At 37.2% G+C, this 20524-nt stretch overlaps 1 protein-coding gene across 2 annotated transcripts in view; it reads left to right on the top strand.

The window, feature by feature from the left end:
- The window catches only part of GRID2 (glutamate ionotropic receptor delta type subunit 2), a 1115417-nt gene that overhangs the window by 637684 nt on the left and 457209 nt on the right, over window positions 1–20524 (top strand). For both annotated transcript variants that reach the window (XM_081332056.1, XM_081332057.1), the window contains exon 4: window positions 14288–14493. In XM_081332056.1, coding sequence (XP_081188182.1) covers window positions 14288–14493 — 206 coding nt within the window. The remainder of the gene's footprint in view (window positions 1–14287; window positions 14494–20524) is intronic.

A 20524-nucleotide genomic window follows, 5' to 3' on the forward strand; every position in this document is an offset into this window, starting at 1 on the left:
CTAAAACATGAAAGAAAAATAATGAAAGTACAAAAGTCTCAATTTCTGTATACTTGACATACAATAAACCATATTTATAATTGAGATGATAATTATTACGATCATCATTTATTTACAGATTTTAGTTTTATTACACCACTCAAGAGTTTTGTTATGGTTTGTAAATTTAAAAATTAAAGGAAAACTGGCATGCAACTATATCATAGAATAACAGCTCAATAAACTGACTAAATTGCTTGAAAATAATTTTCTTTGACGTTCTTGCAGAGGAATGTTTAAATGTTTCCATATATTAGCATTCCATTCTGGTTAGGAAAAGATTTGTTTTGCCTTTATCCTATCGCTACAAGTTTATGACAACTGTAATTTCTTTAACATTATATATTTCCTCTAAAGGAGAAGGATAAGACTTAAGATGTTCTTTCATAATTGCTTATGCAGTGAGTGGCTTAGAATTACTAATTTAATTTCCCACAATGATACAAAAAAGAAACAGACAATATAATTCACCAGTTAGAATGGCCAATGGTAAATAATTATGGAATGTATCTTCTGAATTAAAACAAAAATAGAGATTTCAGGCTTCTTAACATAGTAACATGATGTGCAGTTAGATGGGCAGCATATAATAAATGAAATAAAATATAGATTTAATACTTAATAATGTTTTCATCATTGAGGATCCTTTAATGAGCCTCAATGTTTTTTTAACCATTTTGCTAACCAAGAAGTAAAGATAAAAGAGTGGATTTTACTCTACTAGTCATTGCTGACTATGGGGGTGTGAGGGTGCTTATATGCATTTCCAGGCAATTGAGAGGGTGCTGTCTGAAGATGTTTTGGTGGTCATGTGGCCAGCATGATATCACAGGATACTGTTACCTTCCCACTGAAGCATTTGCATGCTTTTGAACTACTAGGTTGGCAGGAGCTGAGGCAAGTTATGGAAGCTCAACCCATCACATGGTGCTTGGGTCTCGAACCTGGGCTGTTGACTTTCTAGCCAAAAGATCCAGCATCTTAACCACAGAAGCAGCATATAAAAAGACTGAGTTTATGCACATGTGTCTCTTTTCAGGATGGGGTCAAAAACATATATATATGTCCTTCTTTTCTCTAGACTGTCCATACCCAATTCCTGCAACCGTTCTTCATATGTTTTTGTCTCCAGGTCTTTAATCATCTTAGTTGCTCTTCTTTGCACTTTTCCCAAAGTCTCAACATTTTTTTTGTAATGTGGTGACCAACACTGGATGAAGTATTCCAGGTGATAGTTGGAAATAGTTGGTTAGAGAAATATAAAATTTGGGGGGGGGGGGTGTGTTTGTGTGGATTTGACTGGAAAGAAGCTGTTTCGTACAGCCTGACGGGTATTCTTGCTTTGAGTAATGGGGGACATTATGTTATGTTAAGAATAATGCTGACTGCTGGGGGTTTTACACACCATCTGTTCTGTACACAAACACAGCAGATATGTACGTTTTATCTGTTTAAATCATTTACATGTTATCTTAGAGCCAAGCCTTCCCAAGACCACTTCCATCCCAAAAATATAAAACTGCAATATTTCATAAAATGTGTTTAAAGAATAATGCAATGCACTAAATAAAAACAGTAATACAGTCAAAACAGCAATGAATAAAACAGCAATAAAAAAGCAGTAATAATCAAATAGTGGCAATGGCGCGAATAAACAGCAGCCTCTATCAAATAATATCTTTAACACAGAATAACCTCCAGTCAAATTGTGGCATAAATATATTGCAAATGAATAAATGAAGTGGAATTGCAAAGGGGAGGGAAATCACCATGTTTTTAGCAATAATTTTCCTTGCAGCAAGGAATCTGTCTTCACAGAATTGTCCAGGGGCGTCTTTCTCACCCAATTCCCTATTGGGAAAGTTAAGTATGAAAATTGTAAGTTTAAAAAACATGTACTATTTCAAAAATTATGGAAAGCTTTCAAGGTGATTCATAAAGACCTCAGCTGACTTGTGAAAAAGAATCTTCCTGAAATAGAAATACACTCTGATTCTGTAGGAGTTAAAAAAGCTCTAGGTTATATAAAGTTTTATGTGTCAACTGGTAGTGTGAAAAATATATCAATGAAAGCTTCAAAGATATAGATAACAATATAGTTAAGCACCTATATTAAGTAAACTCTCAGTAAACTCTCAGCAGATTTGTATAGCATACAGTTCGGGGGATGACTGCTACGTTATAAGTAAACTGAAGGAAATGAGAATTACCCAAGTGTTAGTAAGGTGTTTTCAATGCTAGTAGTATGGATAAATACAGGATCTTGGACAGCACAAAAACTTGTTTACGACCAAGTTCGTACATGTGTCTTGGAATGTTTTGAATGAATTTTACCAGGTTTCTTACTGCCTGGACTGAGTTGCCATTTATGAGATAAGCTCATATTTAATTGATTTCCCTCCCAATAGAGCCATGCTGGCCCAGTGCTTAGAATGCAGTATTGCAGTATAGCAGGCTGACTCTGCTGACTGCCAGCAGTTTGATCCTGACCAATTCAAAGTTGACTCAGCATTCCATCTTTCTGAGGTTGGTAAAATGAAGACTCAGATTGTTGGGGAAAATATGCTGACTCTGTTAAATTTTTAGCGAGGCCTGTAAAGCACTGTGAAGTGGTATATAAGTCTAAGTGCCATTGCTAGTGCTCCTGTCTCTTGTTGTTTATGCCTAACATTCCTTCCATTATCCTCCCTGCCTCTCCACAATCTCTGGCACAGAGGTTTTATTTGTGGATGACTGAGTCTAAAAAAAAAAATAGGAGTTCATAAAATTAACACTTATTCCTATGAAGGCAATTGGTCTATATAATCTAGTGTGCTTTAGAATCTGTCGTGTTTATTGCATTTGTTTTAAAGAACATGCAGAAATCAACAATACCCATCTATCTTCTACGTAGCACTAAGAGCATCCTTTGAATGAAACCTAGGAAGCTATAGCATTAGGTGCCCCATTTATAAAGCAAAGAAAAAGGAATATGCATAGAATATTCATGGTTTCAATGAATTGATTCTATAAAAATCACTTATATATCATTTGCTTCCATAGTTTACAAAAAAAATATATGAAAATGTAGATTAAAATAAACCATAAACTAACATCAACAAAAATGATCAGGATCCATTCTGGTATCAAAAGTTAGGATGCAGTTTTTGACTTACAAAAGCTGATCAGAATATGGAGTCAAAGCTTAGAGGACAAATATTGTCATATCTTTGGAGATACAACCAGGAAGGCACACCTCTTCTTCACTTCATGAAAAGTGAAGTGAAATCTGAGTAAGAGGGATAGTTCTTTCAGTATTATTTATCCAGTCTAAAATTGACATATAATTTTACTGGGGCTGACTTCAAATAACAGCTATGGAAAATTATTTCTGCATCAGAGAATTTATGTAAATCTACAGAAGAATCTACAGAGGAATTGCTCATAACTTTATTCAGATTTTTTTTTCTAAGCCAATTCATAATACATAAATTACAAGAAGAAAAAGGAACAGGCCAATATACTCAGTCTTTTCATTTCAGTTTGGCTTCAAATTATTTCAGTTGTTCTTAGATTTCTTCTTTAGTTTAAGAAAAATCCAATTTCTAAGTCAAGTTGCCCAATTACGTAAATAACAGATCTTAATCCTCATAAAAATAACTTAGAAATTAGAATTAGGTTTTTATACCATCTTGGCACCTGAGATTTAATGATCTTCATTTATCATGTATAATTGAAAAGGGAATGTTATTTTCGATGTTTGAAGAAAACTGCTGGAGTGATCAGAAGAGATAAAATCAGAAATGAGATCATAAGTGAAAGAATTGCTGTATAACCAATTTTAAACTATATACAAAAACAGCAAATAAAGTGGTTTGCTCACCTGGACAGAAAGCATATATAAAAAGTAGAAAACGTCAAAGAACATGAAGCAGATCCAGAAGATGGGCAAACAGCATCAAAGACAACTACAACAGCATCAAATAACAATGGTTGAGGCCATCAAGACAGCAAGAACCAAAACTTTGTGTCTCCCTCAACACCTGAAGCTGCAAAAGAGAAAGTAAAGAAAGAAGTAGGTTATTTTTTTCAGTTCCTTTTTGTATTGTTTTGTGATTGTCGCAAACAAATAGTTTGCACAAACTTCTTTCCTGCCTACTTCTTTTAATATATTATTTGTACATAATATTTTTGCTTTACTTTTCCAAACAGCCCAGTTCTGAAAAGAGCAGATTTCGGCATAAGTGATTTCAGATTTAGGATATACACGCTTTTTATTAAACTGAAGTTGTTAAGAGAGAGAGAGAGAGAGAGAGAGAGAGAGAATAGACTGGACAGATGTTTTTCTTGTGCTGGTGAATCAAGGTGTTTTTATACTGCATCCAGTTTTCGTCACCACGATGTAAAAAAGATGTCGAGACTCTAGAAAGAGTACAGAGAAGAGCAACAAAGATGATTGGGGGACTGGAGGCTAAAACATATAGGGAACGGTTGCTGGAATTGGGTATGTGTAGTTTAAGGGACGCGGTGGCTCAGTGGGTTAGGACGCTGAGCTTGTCGATCAGAAGGTCGGCAGTTTGGCGGGTCAAATCCCGAGTGCCGCGTAACAGAGTGAGCGCCTGTTACTCGTCCCAGCTTCTGCCAACCTAGCAGTTCGAAAGCACCTAAAAATGCAAGTAGAAAAATAGGGACCACTACGGTGGGAAGGTAACAGCGTTCCGTGCGCCTTTGGCGTCTAGTCATGCCGGCCACATGACCACGGAGATGTCCTCGGACAAGCGCTGGCTCTTCGGCTTTGAAACGGAGATGAGCACCGGCCCCTAGAGTCGGAAATGACTAGCACTCGTGTGCGGGGGAACCTTTACCTTTACCTTTTAGTTTAAGGAAGAAGGGACGCAGTGGCTCAGTGGGTTAGGATGCTGAGCTTGTCGATCAGAAGGCCGGCAGTTTGGCGGGTCGAATCCCGAGTGCCGCGTAACAGAGTGAGCGCCTGTTACTCGTCCCAGCTTCTGCCAACCTAGCAGTTCAAAAGCACGTAAAAATGCAACTAGAAAAATAGGGACCACTCCGGTGGGAAGGTAACAGTGTTCCGTGCGCCTTTGGCATCTAGTCATGCCGGCCACATGACCACGGAGATGTCCTCGGACAAGCGCTGGCTCTTCGGCTTTGAAACGGAGATGAGCACCGGCCCCTAGAGTCGGAAACGACTAGCACACATGTGCGGAGGAACCTTTACCTTTACCTTAGTTTAAGGAAGAGAAGGGTGAGGGGTGACATGATAGCAGTGTTCCAATATTTCAGGGGCTGCCACAAAGAAGCACCTGAAAGCAGGACAAGAAGCAACGGATGGAAACTAGTCAAGGAGAGAAGCAACCTGGAACTAGGGAAAAACTTCCTGACAGTTAGAACAACTAACCAGTGGAACAACCTGCCTCCAGAAGTGGTGAATGCTCCATCACTGGAAGTTTTTAAGAAGAGACTGGACAGCCATTTGTCTGAAATGGTATAGGGTTTCCTGCCTTAGCAGGGGGTTGGACTAGATGACCTCCAAGGTCCCTTCCAACTTCTTCTTCTTCTTCTTCTTCTTCTTCTTCTTATTATTATTATTATTATTATTATTATTATTATTATTATTATTATTATTATTATTATTATTATTTATCTTTCACCCAGTTTATATAGGCAGAAAAAAATGTGTTTGAAAACTGAGAGCTGAAATAGTCATATAAAGCTTTATTCGTAAGCTTTACTAGCATGAATAGGTTCAGGCTGTTTGACATAATGCAATAAATAAAATACTACACAAGGTTGACTGAAATCAGTTATATTCATTTTAAGCAGGGTCCATGCCAATCAGTGGTCAAGTTTAGTTGTGGGGCTGCCTCTCCCCTGAGGGTATCTACCTATCTTACTGGATTACATAGGGTGGTCATGCTCCAGGTCTCCTCCTATAAATATTGTCACCTGTTCAGACCTTAGAGGTGTGCATTCCTAACTCTTTGGAATAGACTCTCACCTGAGGTCTGAGGAAACGTGAACTTTTTTAACCTTCAACAAGGCCTCGAAGACCTGGCTTTTGACCTACACAGTGGGCTAGGATGTGGGTTTTGCTGGGAAGTTGTTTGGTCTGGCACCTGAGGGTAAATGTAGCTTTATTTTTTTTCCCTTTGTTTTTAATTGATGGTTGTGAGTCACCTAGAATCATTATATATAGGCAGCTATATATGTTGTAAGGGATGCGGTGGCTCAGTGGGTTAGGACACTGAGCTTGTCGATTAGAAGGTCAGCAGTTTGGCGGGTCGAATCCCAAGTGCAAATCCCAAGTGAGCACCTGTTACTCGTCCCAGCTTCTGCCAACCTCGAAAGCATGTAAAAATGCAAGTAGAAAAATAGGGACCACTACGGTGGGAAAGTAACAGCGTTCTTTGCACCTCTGGCATCTAGTCATGCCGGCCACATGACCACGGAGACATCCTCGGACAAGCGCTGGCTCTTCGGCTTTGAAATGGAGACGAGCACCGGCCCCTAGAGTTGGAAACAACTAGCACACATGTACAGGCAGGATTTCGAAGAGGCAGAGGAAATAGAGATCAAATTGCCAACATACGCTGGATCATGGAGAAAGCTAGGGAGTTCCAGAAAAACATCTACTTCTGCTTCATTGACTATGCTAAAGCCTTTGATTGTGTGGATCATAACAAACTGTGGCAAGTTCTTAAAGAGATGGGCGTACCAGACCATCTTATTTGTCTCTTGAGAAACCTATATGTGGGCCAAGAAGCAACAGTGAGAACTGGACATGGAACCACTGATTGGTTCAAAATTGGGAAAGGAGTCCGGCAAGGCTGTATACTGTTGCCCTGCCTATTTAACTTATATGCAGAGCACATCATGAGAAAGGCAGGGCTAGATGAATCCAAAGTTGGAATTAAGATTGCCGGAAGAAATATCAACAACCTAAGATATCCAGATGATACCACTCTAATGGCAGAAAGTGAAGAAGAACTAAAGAGCCTCTTGTTGCGGGTGAAGAAGGAGAGTGCAAAACTTGGGTTGAAACTTAACATTAAGAAAACCAAGATCATGGCATCCGGCCCTCTCAATTCCTGGCAAATAAATGGGGAAGAAATGGAGGTAGTGACAGATTTTATTTTCCTGGGCTCCAAGATCACTGCAGATGGGGACTGTAGCCAAGATATTAAAAGACGCTTGCTGCTCGGGAGGAAAGCCATGGCAAATCTAGACAGCACACTAAAAAGCAGAGGCATCACCCTGTCAACAAAAGTGTGTATAGTCAAGGCTATGGTCTTCCCAGTTGCAATGTATGGCAGTGAAAGTTGGACCATAAAAAAGGCTGAGTGCCAAAGAATTGAGGCCTTTGAACTATGGTGCTGGAGAAGACTCCTGCGAGTCCCTTGGACTGCAAGGTGATCAAACCGGTCAGTCCTAGAGGAGATCAACCCTGACTGCTCTTTAGAAGGCCAGATCCTGAAGCTAACACTCAAATACTTTGGCCACCTAATGAGAAGGAAGGACTCACTGGAGAAGAGCCTAATGCTGGGAAAGATTGAGGGCAAGAGAAGAAGGGGACGACAGAGAATGAGGTGGCTGGATGGAGTCACTGAAGCAGTAGGTGTGAGCCTAAATGGACTCCAGAAGATGGTAGAGGACAGGAAGGCCTGGAGGAACGTTGTCCATAGGGTCGTGATGTGTCGGACACGACTTCGCAGCTAACAACAACAACAACAAGCACACATGTGCAGGGGAACCTTTACCTTTTTATATATGTTGTATAAATAAATGGGGGAGGGGGGGTTATCGTTTCCTTGAGGTTTTCCCAGTGTGTCCATTATCATGCCATTGGTGACTGCTTCACTGTTTTTGTGAGTACTGAGAACTTCTTTTAATCAGTCCGGCTGAGTTACATGAATAACGTAATTTAGGACACAGGACAATTGAATGAAAATTGACAGAGAGCAAGCCAAGAAGATCCTTTTGAGCCCTGGGATTGTGCCAATTAGGCATGCTAAAAGTTTTGTGTGAATATGGACAGCCTGTTCAGCATTTTACCCTGAGAACTGAAATTCCTTCTGAGCCTTTTAACTATGCCTGAACAGCATGCAATTCATTCTTCTGATGAAGCACCTCTGTTGCTGCAGCAATCACTGAGCAAAAAAGAATGACTGCAACAGGTTTACAAAGCACTGTTGATAAGAATTTGGACAGTGTCGTTTGTAATACAGTGGCTTTCCTGGGAACAAAGCAGCCTTTTGCGTAAATCACCTGGTGATTTTTAAAAAAAATGTATTTCCCTTTAACTGAATAATTTGATCTCTGCAGAAGGGGTAGGAGAAGAAAACATTTTATTTGGGATAAAATATGTTTCTTCTATAAAATTTAATGATGGTATACTTGAATTATTTGCAGCCTTTGTTGGTAATGTATAGATTTTCTGTTACTTACAGTTGATTTGTTTTTGTAGTTTTCCCCCTTAAACTTAGGGGACAAAAAGTGGGGAGCTTTATTTTGTTGCCCCTATTAAGACATGCCCTTTCCCACAGTTTCTTCTCTTGATTAGATTAGATTATTCGTTATGAATGCAACTTAACTATTAGGGATGTGTTTGCGTTCATTTTTCTTAAGTTGCAGTGAACACATTGTAACCTTATGGCTGATCGTGGACTGTGTAAATTGTTTTTCATGACTAATGATAAATTAACTGAAGTCATGACTTTTGTTTTGGTTGGTTTAGAATTTAACAGCAAGAAAATAATGGCTATTAAGATATATCACTATAATCAAAGCAGCAATCCACTGTGACATTCTCTAGAACATGCCACAAATGAATGAACTGTAATCTTGTGTAGATTGCCATCTCTCAGTCAAATTTTCAGTTGACAATATTATAATTTTCAAATGCATTTATTGTTTACTTTAAGATTAGGAATGGAGCCATTTCTTTCCCTCCTGGTCCAACTGGATTCGCTCAAAAAATATTTTCTTTCCTGCTTCTTTTCCAAAATGAGACATATGTCAACTTCAAACCAATTTGAATTTGGAAGCCGAATTGCTATTGTTGTAGCATTTCAGTTAAGCACAACTCAAAGGAGCACTTGGATTCTTTTTATACAGAAGTATTAACAGTAGACTGAAGAGGAAAGGATGATTTATTTCCTTCCTGTCCATTGCCTTTCTATAGTTGAAAGGCTGCCATACATATTGAATTGTGACATATGGGTTTTAGCAGCTTGCCATGGTTACTACTCTGCTGGAATGAGCTAACCATTATAGTGAGTAAAAAATATATATGAAAAAGCAGATCAATTCTGGCCTTGATGAGAAGCTTTGCTGTCCCAAGGCCTGATAAGCTGACCTTGGCTGCTAGCCAGGGTTGGTGTGGTGAGATGTTGAGAGAGCAATCCCATTGATCCATCCTGGTATATTTGGTGTCGGGGAGTTTTTCTGGGGGAGGCAAATATTGATCTCTTCAGTTGTTGAGACACATGATTCTGGTCCAACCTGAAAAGTGGAGAGAGGAAGAGATACAGAAGCATACAAGACAAAAACTCTGTGCATTAAATATATAAAGTAACCGGAGAGAAAAGTTGAAGAATGAAGTTATATGTGTGGAGCAGTTGTTGAGTCTGGTCAAGAAGAGAGAAGAAAGGTTCATAGGTGGCTTGTTTGGAAAAAGGGAAGGGAAGAACTAGATCTATGCGACCTCCACTCTAGACTCAAGAATGGGCTGGCTGGCTGCATGCAGTGGCTTCACCCAAGACCCTAGAAGAGAAGGAGGTTTTGGGGTGTTGGTGGAGAAGCTTTCACCTCTGGGGATGACTGGGCAGAAGACCCTGAGAAAGGTTCTTATCTCAACAGAGAAGCAGTAGTTCTTAGGCTGAGCAGTTCCAGGACACTACACTGAGCCACACTGAAGAGACGATAGTAAATTCCAGCACATTTCTTTCTTTTTATTCTCTTGTCAAGGACAGAAATGGAGGAGGAAGCAAGAAAGCTAGATGATGATAGGCTCTGGGAAGAAGACTTAGGAGGAAGCTGACATTGGGTGAACACCAGGATTGTGTTGTATATACTTGTTAAGAACCCGAATGGAGCAGTTGTTAGAATGCAATATCGCAGGCTAACTCTGCCCAAACCAAAAGATCGATCCTGATCAATTGATTCAGGTTGATGCAGCCTTTCTTTCTTCTGAGGTCCGTAAAATGAGGACCCAGATTGCTGGGGGCAATATGCTGATATTGTAAATTGCCTAGACAGGGGTAGGCAACCTCGGCTCTTTTATGACTCATGAACTTCAACTCCCAGAATTCCTGAGCCAGCCATGCTGAGGAGAAAGTGAGAGGTTTCCAAGCTGAGCCATGCTGACTCCGGAATTCTGGGAGTTGAAGTCCATGAGTCATAAAAGAGCTGAGGTTGCCTACCCCTGGCCTAGACAGTGCTATATCTTTCTAGAGGATTCGGTTTAGGAATACAGCTATGACCACAATTCAGCCCAAAATGTATGTTGCTGAGTGAAACTTTTGTTAAATGAGTTTTATCCCATCTTACGACTTTTCTTGCCAACGTTGTTAGGTGATTCATTGTATTTGTTAAGTTAGTAACACGGTTGTTAAGTGAATCTGGATTCCCCATTGACTTTGCTTGTCAGAAGGTTGCAAAAGATAATTAAAAGACCATGGGGCACTTCAAGCATCATAAATATGAGTCAGTTGCCAAGTGTCCGAATTTTGATCATGTGACCATGGGGATGCTACAATGGTTGTAAGTGTGAAAAACAGTCATAAGTCACTTTTTAGCGCCATTGTAACTTTGAATGATCACTAAATGAATAAGTCAAGGACTACCTGTACTATCAGATGGCATCCCAGCATGGAAGTCTTTACACCAAAAAGTTCATGTGCACTAGATTTAGCTTGTCATCATTAGTTTCTCTGTCTTTTCTGCTCTCTCTTCTTATATTTGTTATCCAGGTAGCTGCTCTGAGCTAGGTACAAGATATTTGTCCAGAACCTCCTAATTTGTTGTTGTGTTGTGTTCTTGTCACTGTGAGTTGTGGGAGGAGCACGAAGGGAGGCTCAACCAATCTCACTGTACACATGTTGACAATAAAAGGTTCATTCATTTACTTCAGCGATTGATCATTTTGATAGAAATACTGTAGTTTATTGTTAGATATAGCTTTATCCTGACCTGAGTTCAACATTGCCTAATTTCTCTTATCTATGGGCTGTTTCCTTTAAATTATAAGGCCAGCAGAAAACAGAAATTTAAAAATGGAGATGATCAAAAGGTGACATAGATGAATTAATATCATTTTTATCTTTTAAGTAGTGGATATGGAAGAAAGTTAATGCTATAATTCTGTTAAAAGCCGTTAGTGGCATTCTAATTCTGCAGTGTATAATTACTACTTCTTTTTAGTATGATTTAATAATAATACTTATAGCGATAATAATTACTACTTCTATAGTATTTTGGAATATTCTGAAGACTATGGTACATTATTTTATTGTAATGTATACAATAGCCATGAAAGAAGAGTGTAAATATTATATATTACAAATGAGTCCTCCTAAGTACTTACTTCTCACATTAGATATGAAAATGAATTGGGGATTTCTTGATAAATATTTTAATTTCTTATTTCCAGTACTGCACAAGTTCTTCTAAACATATTTTTCTCTGAATTATACCTATTGAACTTTGAGAAGATGAGAAAAAAAATCTAGTTTTGGGTATACGCTATACATAAAAAGGGGGTCTAAATTCATTCATGCCTATTCTATTAAAAAAAAACACCTGAAACTTTATTTCAAACTGTACTAATTCTGCAAGTCTGCAGGAATATCCTTAGATAGCTATATATTCCAGGGTTAAAGATAAAACATATATTTTATGATGCACTTTAAAACTGGCACATTTGTAGTCATTTAGATAATTGTGTTGCTTCTTAAATTGTCCTTGAAGTGCCAAAAAGACCTCTAACAGTGCTGATTAGACTGAATTTAATTTCCCTGATTTAGACATTAAATAGGAACTGCAATTAACCATCACCGACTATCTTTTGGAAGTATATTTTTAGAATGAGCATGTACTTTAGCAGCATTAAGGCATTATTCAGTGTTTAGTGCTACTTGAAACTTCCTGAAGGATCTAGCTAAATACTGCAATTATATCCCTTGATTTATCTAGAAAAGGCCATTCTCTTTGGGCTCTGGTTCACATTCATATCTGCTGGCTGGGAAGAATTGTAAGCCACAACTTCCTAAAAGGGTTCAAATATGAACAGACACTAAACAAACTGTTGTAAGTCAAGGACTATCTGTGCCAATGTCTAAAAAACATTTGCTCTACACCTCTTTTATTTCACCATTTTAATATTTTTAAAGAACTCCAGGCTGGCTTAAAGTCGTGAAGTTAGCGTGAAGTCTTTCACATGAATGAAATAATGCAGGAATAAGCTCGCTTTGAATATGCAGAAAATATTTTGAATGATTTCATAACATGGCTGCTATGATAGGTGATAAACTACAATGTAGTGATTAAGCAGAAAATCACAAGCTGGTGTGATTTGCTGCTGATTCTGTCCCCCACTGCATCCATCGGGATGGCTTCTGGTACCCTAATGTATTTATTTCCCCTCTTCTGAGCAGATGAGTTTCCAAAGCGACTGCACTGCAGCCACTTATCACTTTGAGGTCTTAAAAATGTCAGTATGGTCAATGTGAGGGTTCTCAGGTATAAAAATGATGGGCTCTGCTGCTTTGCTTTGTCATACACCAGCTTCCCATTTTTAAAAATGAAAAACTAAAGAAGCTCAAAGGCAGTCCGTAAATGTCTCTTTTGGCACTGACAGACTTTTTACCATCTGTCAGTGCCAAAAGAAACATTTATGGTCTATTGTTGCTCAGGGACATTAAGTTGCTTACATATATGCATTTATCTACACTTCTAAATTGTTCTTCCTTTAAGAAAGTTGGTTTGGGCTGCCTAATTATCTTCAACCAAAGTTCTGGCATCCCGTTCCGACTGTTTTTATTCATGAGGTCAGCCAGAGAAAGTCTAAGCCGAAGTGTTCTGGACTTCCTATGAAAGCGGACATATCTAAATCAGTCCTCAGTCAAATAATTATTGCAACCGTGCTAGAAAAACAACTGTTGGCCTTTTTTTTTAAAAAAAGCCCTTCAGTATATTTCTAGCAGCTTTAGACAAGATACTTATATCAAATATTGTCAACTCATACCTGAACAAAACTTCAGATAGAAAGATGGACAGGAAGAGCTGCTTTCAAAATAAGAACTAACACGAAGGAAAGGTCAGTTGCTTGAGTGAGGTGATTTTAATTTTGCTTTGCTTTATTTTAATGATGAAACATGGGAAATTTCAGGTAAGTAAGAGTAGAAATAGAAAACTTGAAATATTTTTCTCCTTAGAATAGTCCTGACATATATCACCTAGGGTACTATCTGCATTTCAGAAAAAGCCTGAAGCACTCTAATTTTAATTTGAGATGTAATTAAACAGTTTTAGAAGCTTATTTTTAGTTAGAGTGACAAAGAGAGGATTTTTCCCCTACCCATTACCATTTGATAGCCCATCCTTCTCAGTTCATATTAATTTGTACCTAGCTTCCTTCCCCCCCCCCAGTTTTTCAAGTGTTCCTGTCATTAGACTTTGAAGGTTTATCCATGCTATTGGTCTCAAGGTGTGACTCTGCCTAGTAAAGATACCATGTTTCAGATTCTTAATTCTTTTGACATATTTACTACAAGTGCCATTGCTGTTAATGTTTTCCACTTCTAAATTGCATATTTCTTCCTGAAGACAGGGGAGCTATTGTTATAATGTGATTTCTGGATTCTATCAGATGGATTCTATCAGTGGTAGACTGCCTTTAGATAACTTATTGTCCTTTTCTTGGCATGTGTTGCTTAATGAACACCACAGTCTGTCAGGATTTGGTCCCATACTATGAGCATCCAAGGAAAGCAAACCAGGGATAATTAAATTCCTTTTTAAATTGTTCTTTTCAAAATAAACTAGTGCCTAAAAATCTCCACTCACAAATTAGCCCTTTAGGACATGTCAGGAATGTAGCTAACAAACAATTGCAATGAATATTAAGTTAATGTGACTTCAGGGGGTGGTTGCTTAACGTGAGGCACAATACCTTTCTTCAGATAAGACCAAATCAGTTTTGTCTGTGTTCCATTTGGTAATTAGCATTCTGATGAGTTTTTAATGTTCCCAGATATCCGTGGAATACAAGAGTTTTTGGACAAAGTATCTCAGCAGGGAATGGATGTAGCACTTCAGAAAGTGGAGAACAACATCAATAAAATGATCACAGGACTCTTCACCACCATGCGGATTGAAGAACTCAACCGCTATCGGGACACGCTGAGACGGGCCATTTTGGTAATGAACCCATCGACAGCCAAGTCATTCATTGCTGAGGTGAGTGAAGGCACCAGCTGACACTTCAGTTCCCTTTGAAACTTCTGACAAAACAAAAGTTGATTTTTGTGGCTGAAAATAAATAAATAAATAAATTATTATTACTATTATTATTAGTAGTATTATTAGTATTAGTATTAGTATTAGTATTAGTATTAGTATTAGTATTAGAATTAGTATTAGTATTACAATATATGTATGAGAGTATGCATGCATTAATCTGCCCAAATGTTTGAAGCTCAAAATCAACAATCAGTTGGCCAATGCTGTACAGAAATTATGGGTCTTAAAATCCTAACATATTCTAGAGAGAAACAAATATATATCATTTATTCCAAAGGTGCTTTTTAAGGAGGCAAAGCACTTTTAGGACAATCATACCTGGATGACTGAGAATCTCCATAGACATATATCATTTATTATTTATAAAATAAACATGGTTCTTGAACTAAAACATTATGAGCATGGAATTTGAAATTTTGTCTTATTGGCATTATTGTTCATTAATTATTTTCCTCTACAATTTATTCCATTATTGTACCGTACTATTGGTTTACTTTCAGATATCAAATTATTAAAGACGCAGGTGTTCATGCCTAATTACAGTGATGCCAAAATGATGAAATATGTGCCATGACATCACAAGGCAAATTCTACCTTTTCATCCTTATGTTACAGAATTGGTATCATAACACACTTGCTTCCCTTGACCCTTCTGTGGTGTGTTAATTGGAAACTACTTTTTCCATTAAAATATCCATTCATTTAATAAAAATTCAGAGCAAAAATCACCAAACTTTTAAGTTGAAGGAAAATATTCTTAATTTGCCCATACTGACTATCAGTGGGATTTTGTAACCGATAGCTAACCACAGTGACACTGGAAATAATGCTAGAACAAGGCACAAATGGCTTTTTTGAAATTCTCTCTCAAATTTGTGGGCAAAATAAAATAAATCTGAAAATGGTGAGTTCTCTAGGATGCTCTAGAGCAGGGGTAGGCAACCTTGGCTCTTTTATGACTCATGGACTTCAACTCCCAGAATTCCTGAGTCAGCTGACTCAGGAATTCTGGGAGTTGAAGTCCATGAGTCATAAAAGAGCCGAGGTTGCCCACCCCTGTTCTAGAGCATTCTTCAACAATTTCCCAAAGGCATTTTTCCCCTTTTCTTTCTTTTCCTTTTCTATTTTCTTTCTTCACTATAGCTCCTTATTTTGTTTTCTAACATTTCCAGTGCTTTTCTCTTGTTAACTTTTTTCAAATTAAATTGCAATAAGTAAAATTATGGACTTTTTGCTGAAAAAATGAACTTGTGATTTATGGATTTGATGGTTAGAATGATTGGCTTATGGACGAAGGAAATTATGATGTAAATTGGGAGGGAGAGGGGAAAATATAAATGCATTTATAACAACCTATGTCAAAAAGATCAGAAGCCGCTTCTTTTATAACTTTTCTTTTTGTAAATTAGCTTTCTTGCTATTCCTTCTTATTTTCTTTCAAAATATATATTGCTTTCATGTTGTTAAAAATTATTTTAATAAAAAAATATATTTTAAAAACAGCAATTACTCAAATTGCCAGCATTAGTTTCTGTAAGTAAAGGTACTCAGTAATAATTAATAGCTCCACCAGTGTATACTGTATGATCCCTGGTGGCGCAATGGTCAGAATGGAGTATTGCAGGCAACTCTGCCCACAATCTAGAGTCCAATCGTGACCAGGGTCATGGTTGACTCAGCCTTCCATCCTTCTGAGATTGGTAAAATGAGGACACAGATTGTAAACTGCCCCGACAGTGCTGCAAATATATCTCAAAGTGTTGGTGCTGTATTCAAGTCTAAGTCTAAGTGCTATTCCTATATTCTAAGTCTATTGCCATATTCAAATATCACTTTACTGCAAGATCTAATAGCAAGTGCCTAGTGCTGACAGCTGACTTCAGCTAAGATGCAAGCACTTTCCCAGCTATGTTTTTATTGTTCCTGGACTTGTACTGGTCAGTTCTTAATATCTATTGTGCAGCTATTGCAATACAACTATTAATGGGGTAGCAACCTATTTTGTTTAGCTTAAACCATCATGACTAAAGCAATCAATGATGGAGGGGAGGGGAATGGTTCTTGTGCTGATTCTTGAAAGGGTGAGAGTATTCTGTTGAATATACCAATGTCTTTAAATCCATCCATTTAATATTGATACTTATGAATGAATAATCATGGATATATTCACAGGTAATCATGTTTTATTCTTTCATGGCACTAACTTATTTAAGATGTTTAAACAGTGACTGTCTATATTGTGTTTATATGAATAACATCTATTAACACTGATTCTATCAAATTACCTTTTGTCTCAGGGATTGCATATATTATAAAAGACTAAAGTAGGACATTGAAATCATATCTAACCATGTTGGGCATAGACTCTATTAAAAGAACATATATTTCAAAGCTTTCTTTCTGTATTCTTTTCACTTGCAAAACTAAAATATTTATGGTTTTTCTTATTGTGCACTCAGTATTTTTATATTAGAGACTTTTAATGAGCTCCCTTTCAACCTCCAGATGTGAACAGCTATTTAATAAATAAAGTTGTAAATATTCAGTTTAATTGCACAAAAGAATCTTGCCCAAATTATGGGAGGGGGGTGCATGTATTTGTACTTATTTGAAGAAAATAATGTATGTGCATACATTAAGAACAATTTAAACTGCTTTGTAGGATTACAGTATTTACATTTTCAGTTCTACTTGACATATTTCAAGTAGTTAGACTAACAAATTGCCTACACAGAATATTCAACATATATAATGAAATGTAAACCATCCACATTTATAACATTCCATATTTAAAACAGTGAATTTGGATCACTATTATTTATTTAGATACTTCTACCATCACAAAGTAAAATGTCTGCAAAGAAATATTAGAATGTCTGTATTTTTAATACTTTCACAATTATTTTTAATTTAGCTTTTTACAAAAAAAACCTCCTGTATATGTTGCAAGTACTCTTAGATCTGTTTGCAACATCTTGATTATGCTTTTTGCAAGTGATTAACTCAACTCTATAATATCAGAATCTGTATATCTTTCATTTTACAAAGATGTCTGCTGTCTTTTAACATATCTATCTATTTATCTATCTATCATCTATCATAAAATTCTATAATTTTATGTTTAAAATATCTTGTTCTATGTTTTGATTCAGTTTTGATCTTTCTTAGTAGAATGGTCTATGTTAAATGGAATGTACTTTCTAACAATTTACAGGGACATTGTTGTGTGTTTAGATCTTGGTAGCTGTTTTTTTATCAGGTGACTCATGGAACTGATTGTTAAGCATTTCAGGAACTACCTTGCATGATATAAAAGATTGGAATACACCCGTCTATGTCCAGAGAGGCTTTGTTCTACCATTTGCAGCTGTTCCCCTAATAATTTATCTGTATTCAAATCCACCCACCCTTTCAATAGCTAAATCAGATGCATTGGCATGGTAGGGGGAGGCAACTGAAAAAAACAGTGTTGTACTATTATGTCACAACTTGCATATAAGCATTCCACCCCTTACCACCACCACCACCACCTCCTCCATAACATTAAACCAAAAGGACATGATCATTCCAGCGCATTTCTGGATTCACTAGTATATAGTTCTGTAAGACTCAAGTGCCGATCTTTCCTATCGACATCTTGATAAGAGATAAGATCCAGTCCTTGAGAACTAGTAGAGTAACTCATTCACATTATCTCCAGCTGAGTTAATATCATAATATACATTAGCAATGTTATTCTTTTGAATTTCTGCAATATTACAGATTAAGTATAGAGAAAAATTAGAATAAATCAGAGCATCCAATGAGTTTATTACAGCCTTAATTATCTATCTTAATTATCTTCTACCAGACCTAAAAGTGAGAGAATTGAGATGCCAATGTAGACTTAGCTCTACATGTGTTGGGCCCAGTTACATGCTGGGAGAAAAGTATTTTCGAAAAAAGATTTTTGCATTTCTTTCCAAAGTTTGGTGCTGAAACAATACTGCTTTTTGTTTATTTGCTTGCTTGCTTGCTTGTGCTGAAATCTATTGCAACAATTCAGATCAGCAAATTGATTTTGCAATTCAGTTTGAAGGAGGGGATTTGATCAAATTCCCTTTAAATCAAAACTTCATTCAGTCCTATGACATTGCTGTTGTATTGAGAGCACTTCTACAGGGTGCCAGCTTTGGTAATATTGTAATACATATCTACCAGAGAATGTCTTATTGAATTCAAGGTCAAAAGTTCAGGTTTCTGAGTTTTAAAAAGGAAGCTAGGAGCAAAGAGCAGGGCTTGGTTACTCTCAATTATTTTGGACTTAGGTGTTGTATTCTAATTATATTAAATAGTCTTTTTTAATCTGAAATAATTTCCATTGTTTACGATAATAAAGAGTAATTGGAATATGCTAGACTAGTGAGAGAGAGAAACAAAAGTAGATTATTATACCGGTATATTTCTGTGTACCTGGCTGGCTACCTTCTGTAGATTTGCAATTGAATTCCTATAGTGTTCATTTGGGTTGCAGGTTTTTTATCAAGAAAATTGATATTCTTCCCTAAATTAGTGGACAGTAGCTTTAAATTCCCTGAGTTAGTAGACAGTAGATTTAAATTAGATATTGTCTTTTCAAATCCGTTGCTTTAATTACTCATTATATCACTTGCTTTGTTCCCTGGGGAAACACTTATTAATAGCATTTAAAGACTTTATTTGTCAATTGAGGAGAGAAGGATTGGGGGGGGGCAATTTAGCTGTCTTCCTGTATTTGAGAAGATATCACAAAGACGAGGGGATTGACTTATTCACTAGGGTGCCAGAAGGCAGGACAAGAAGTAATGGGTGGAACCCAACCTTGAAGTAAGGAGAAATTTTCTTATGGTGAGAACAATTAATCAATGAAATAGCTTTGTTCCCTGGACAAAGGACAACTCACACCCTGGTCGGTATCTCTTTACTCTCCTACCATCGGGTAGGAGATATAGGAGTATAGCCAGCCATACCAACATGCTGAAGAACATCTTTTATCCATGGGCTGTTAGGCTCTTGAACAGGAAATAATTTTATAATTTTATGTGTGACTGACTTGCGAGGCCGGTGTGTTGTGCAATTAGCTCACATGGTGTAACAAGATGGTGGGTTTGTTGTCACTGTGAGTTGTGGAGGGGGGCCACGAAGGGAGGCTCAGCCAATCTCAATGTATACATGGTTGTACTTTGACAATAAAGGTTCATTCATTCATTGCCTCCTGGGGTTGTAAGTGCTCCATCACTGGAGATTGTCAAGATTAAATGGGACAATCATATTACTAGGATGGTATAATGCTCTTCCTTAAGCAGGGGATTAGAACAGAAGACCTCCAAGATCTCTTTCAGCCCTGTGATTCTACAGTTTTATATCAGCAGCCAACATGCAGGCAAACAGTGATTATACTCAAGACAAACAGGCAAACAACACCCTGATCAAGGAACTAATAAGGAGAAAATCACATCCCCACCAACACTAGCAGCACAAGCTACTGTGTACACACAGGGAGAAAACCCCACACTCACTAGAACTGAAGATGTTACCTAGTTGGGTAATAAAATGTCTACAAGCATACAACCAAACTGACAGAGCACCAAAGATTCCATTTTATTTGTTCTTTGCTAAAATGTCTATTGTTAGATACACATTAAGGGACATTATGTGCAGGCAATATGCCCTTTTATACATTAACTAATTAAATAATGCAACAATGTCCACATTTTTCAGTCAATGAAAAGAATTTGCAGTACTTATTATATTCTTCCATTGAAAGTTCTTAAAGTTGGCATTTCAAAAAAAAAAACTATTGACATTATTTTTTTCTGTTCAAAATCTTATGTACTCATTGATTTACATCCCAATCTCTTTTCTTTTACTTTTTCGGCCCTCTGTAATATGGGCAAAAATGTAATATACCTGCTGAAATCTTTTTTTTCTGCCCACTAGAAGCTGCACA

This window comes from Vipera berus, assembly GCF_964194415.1.
Source record: "Vipera berus genome assembly, chromosome: 7".
Classification (NCBI taxonomy): domain Eukaryota; kingdom Metazoa; phylum Chordata; class Lepidosauria; order Squamata; family Viperidae; genus Vipera; species Vipera berus.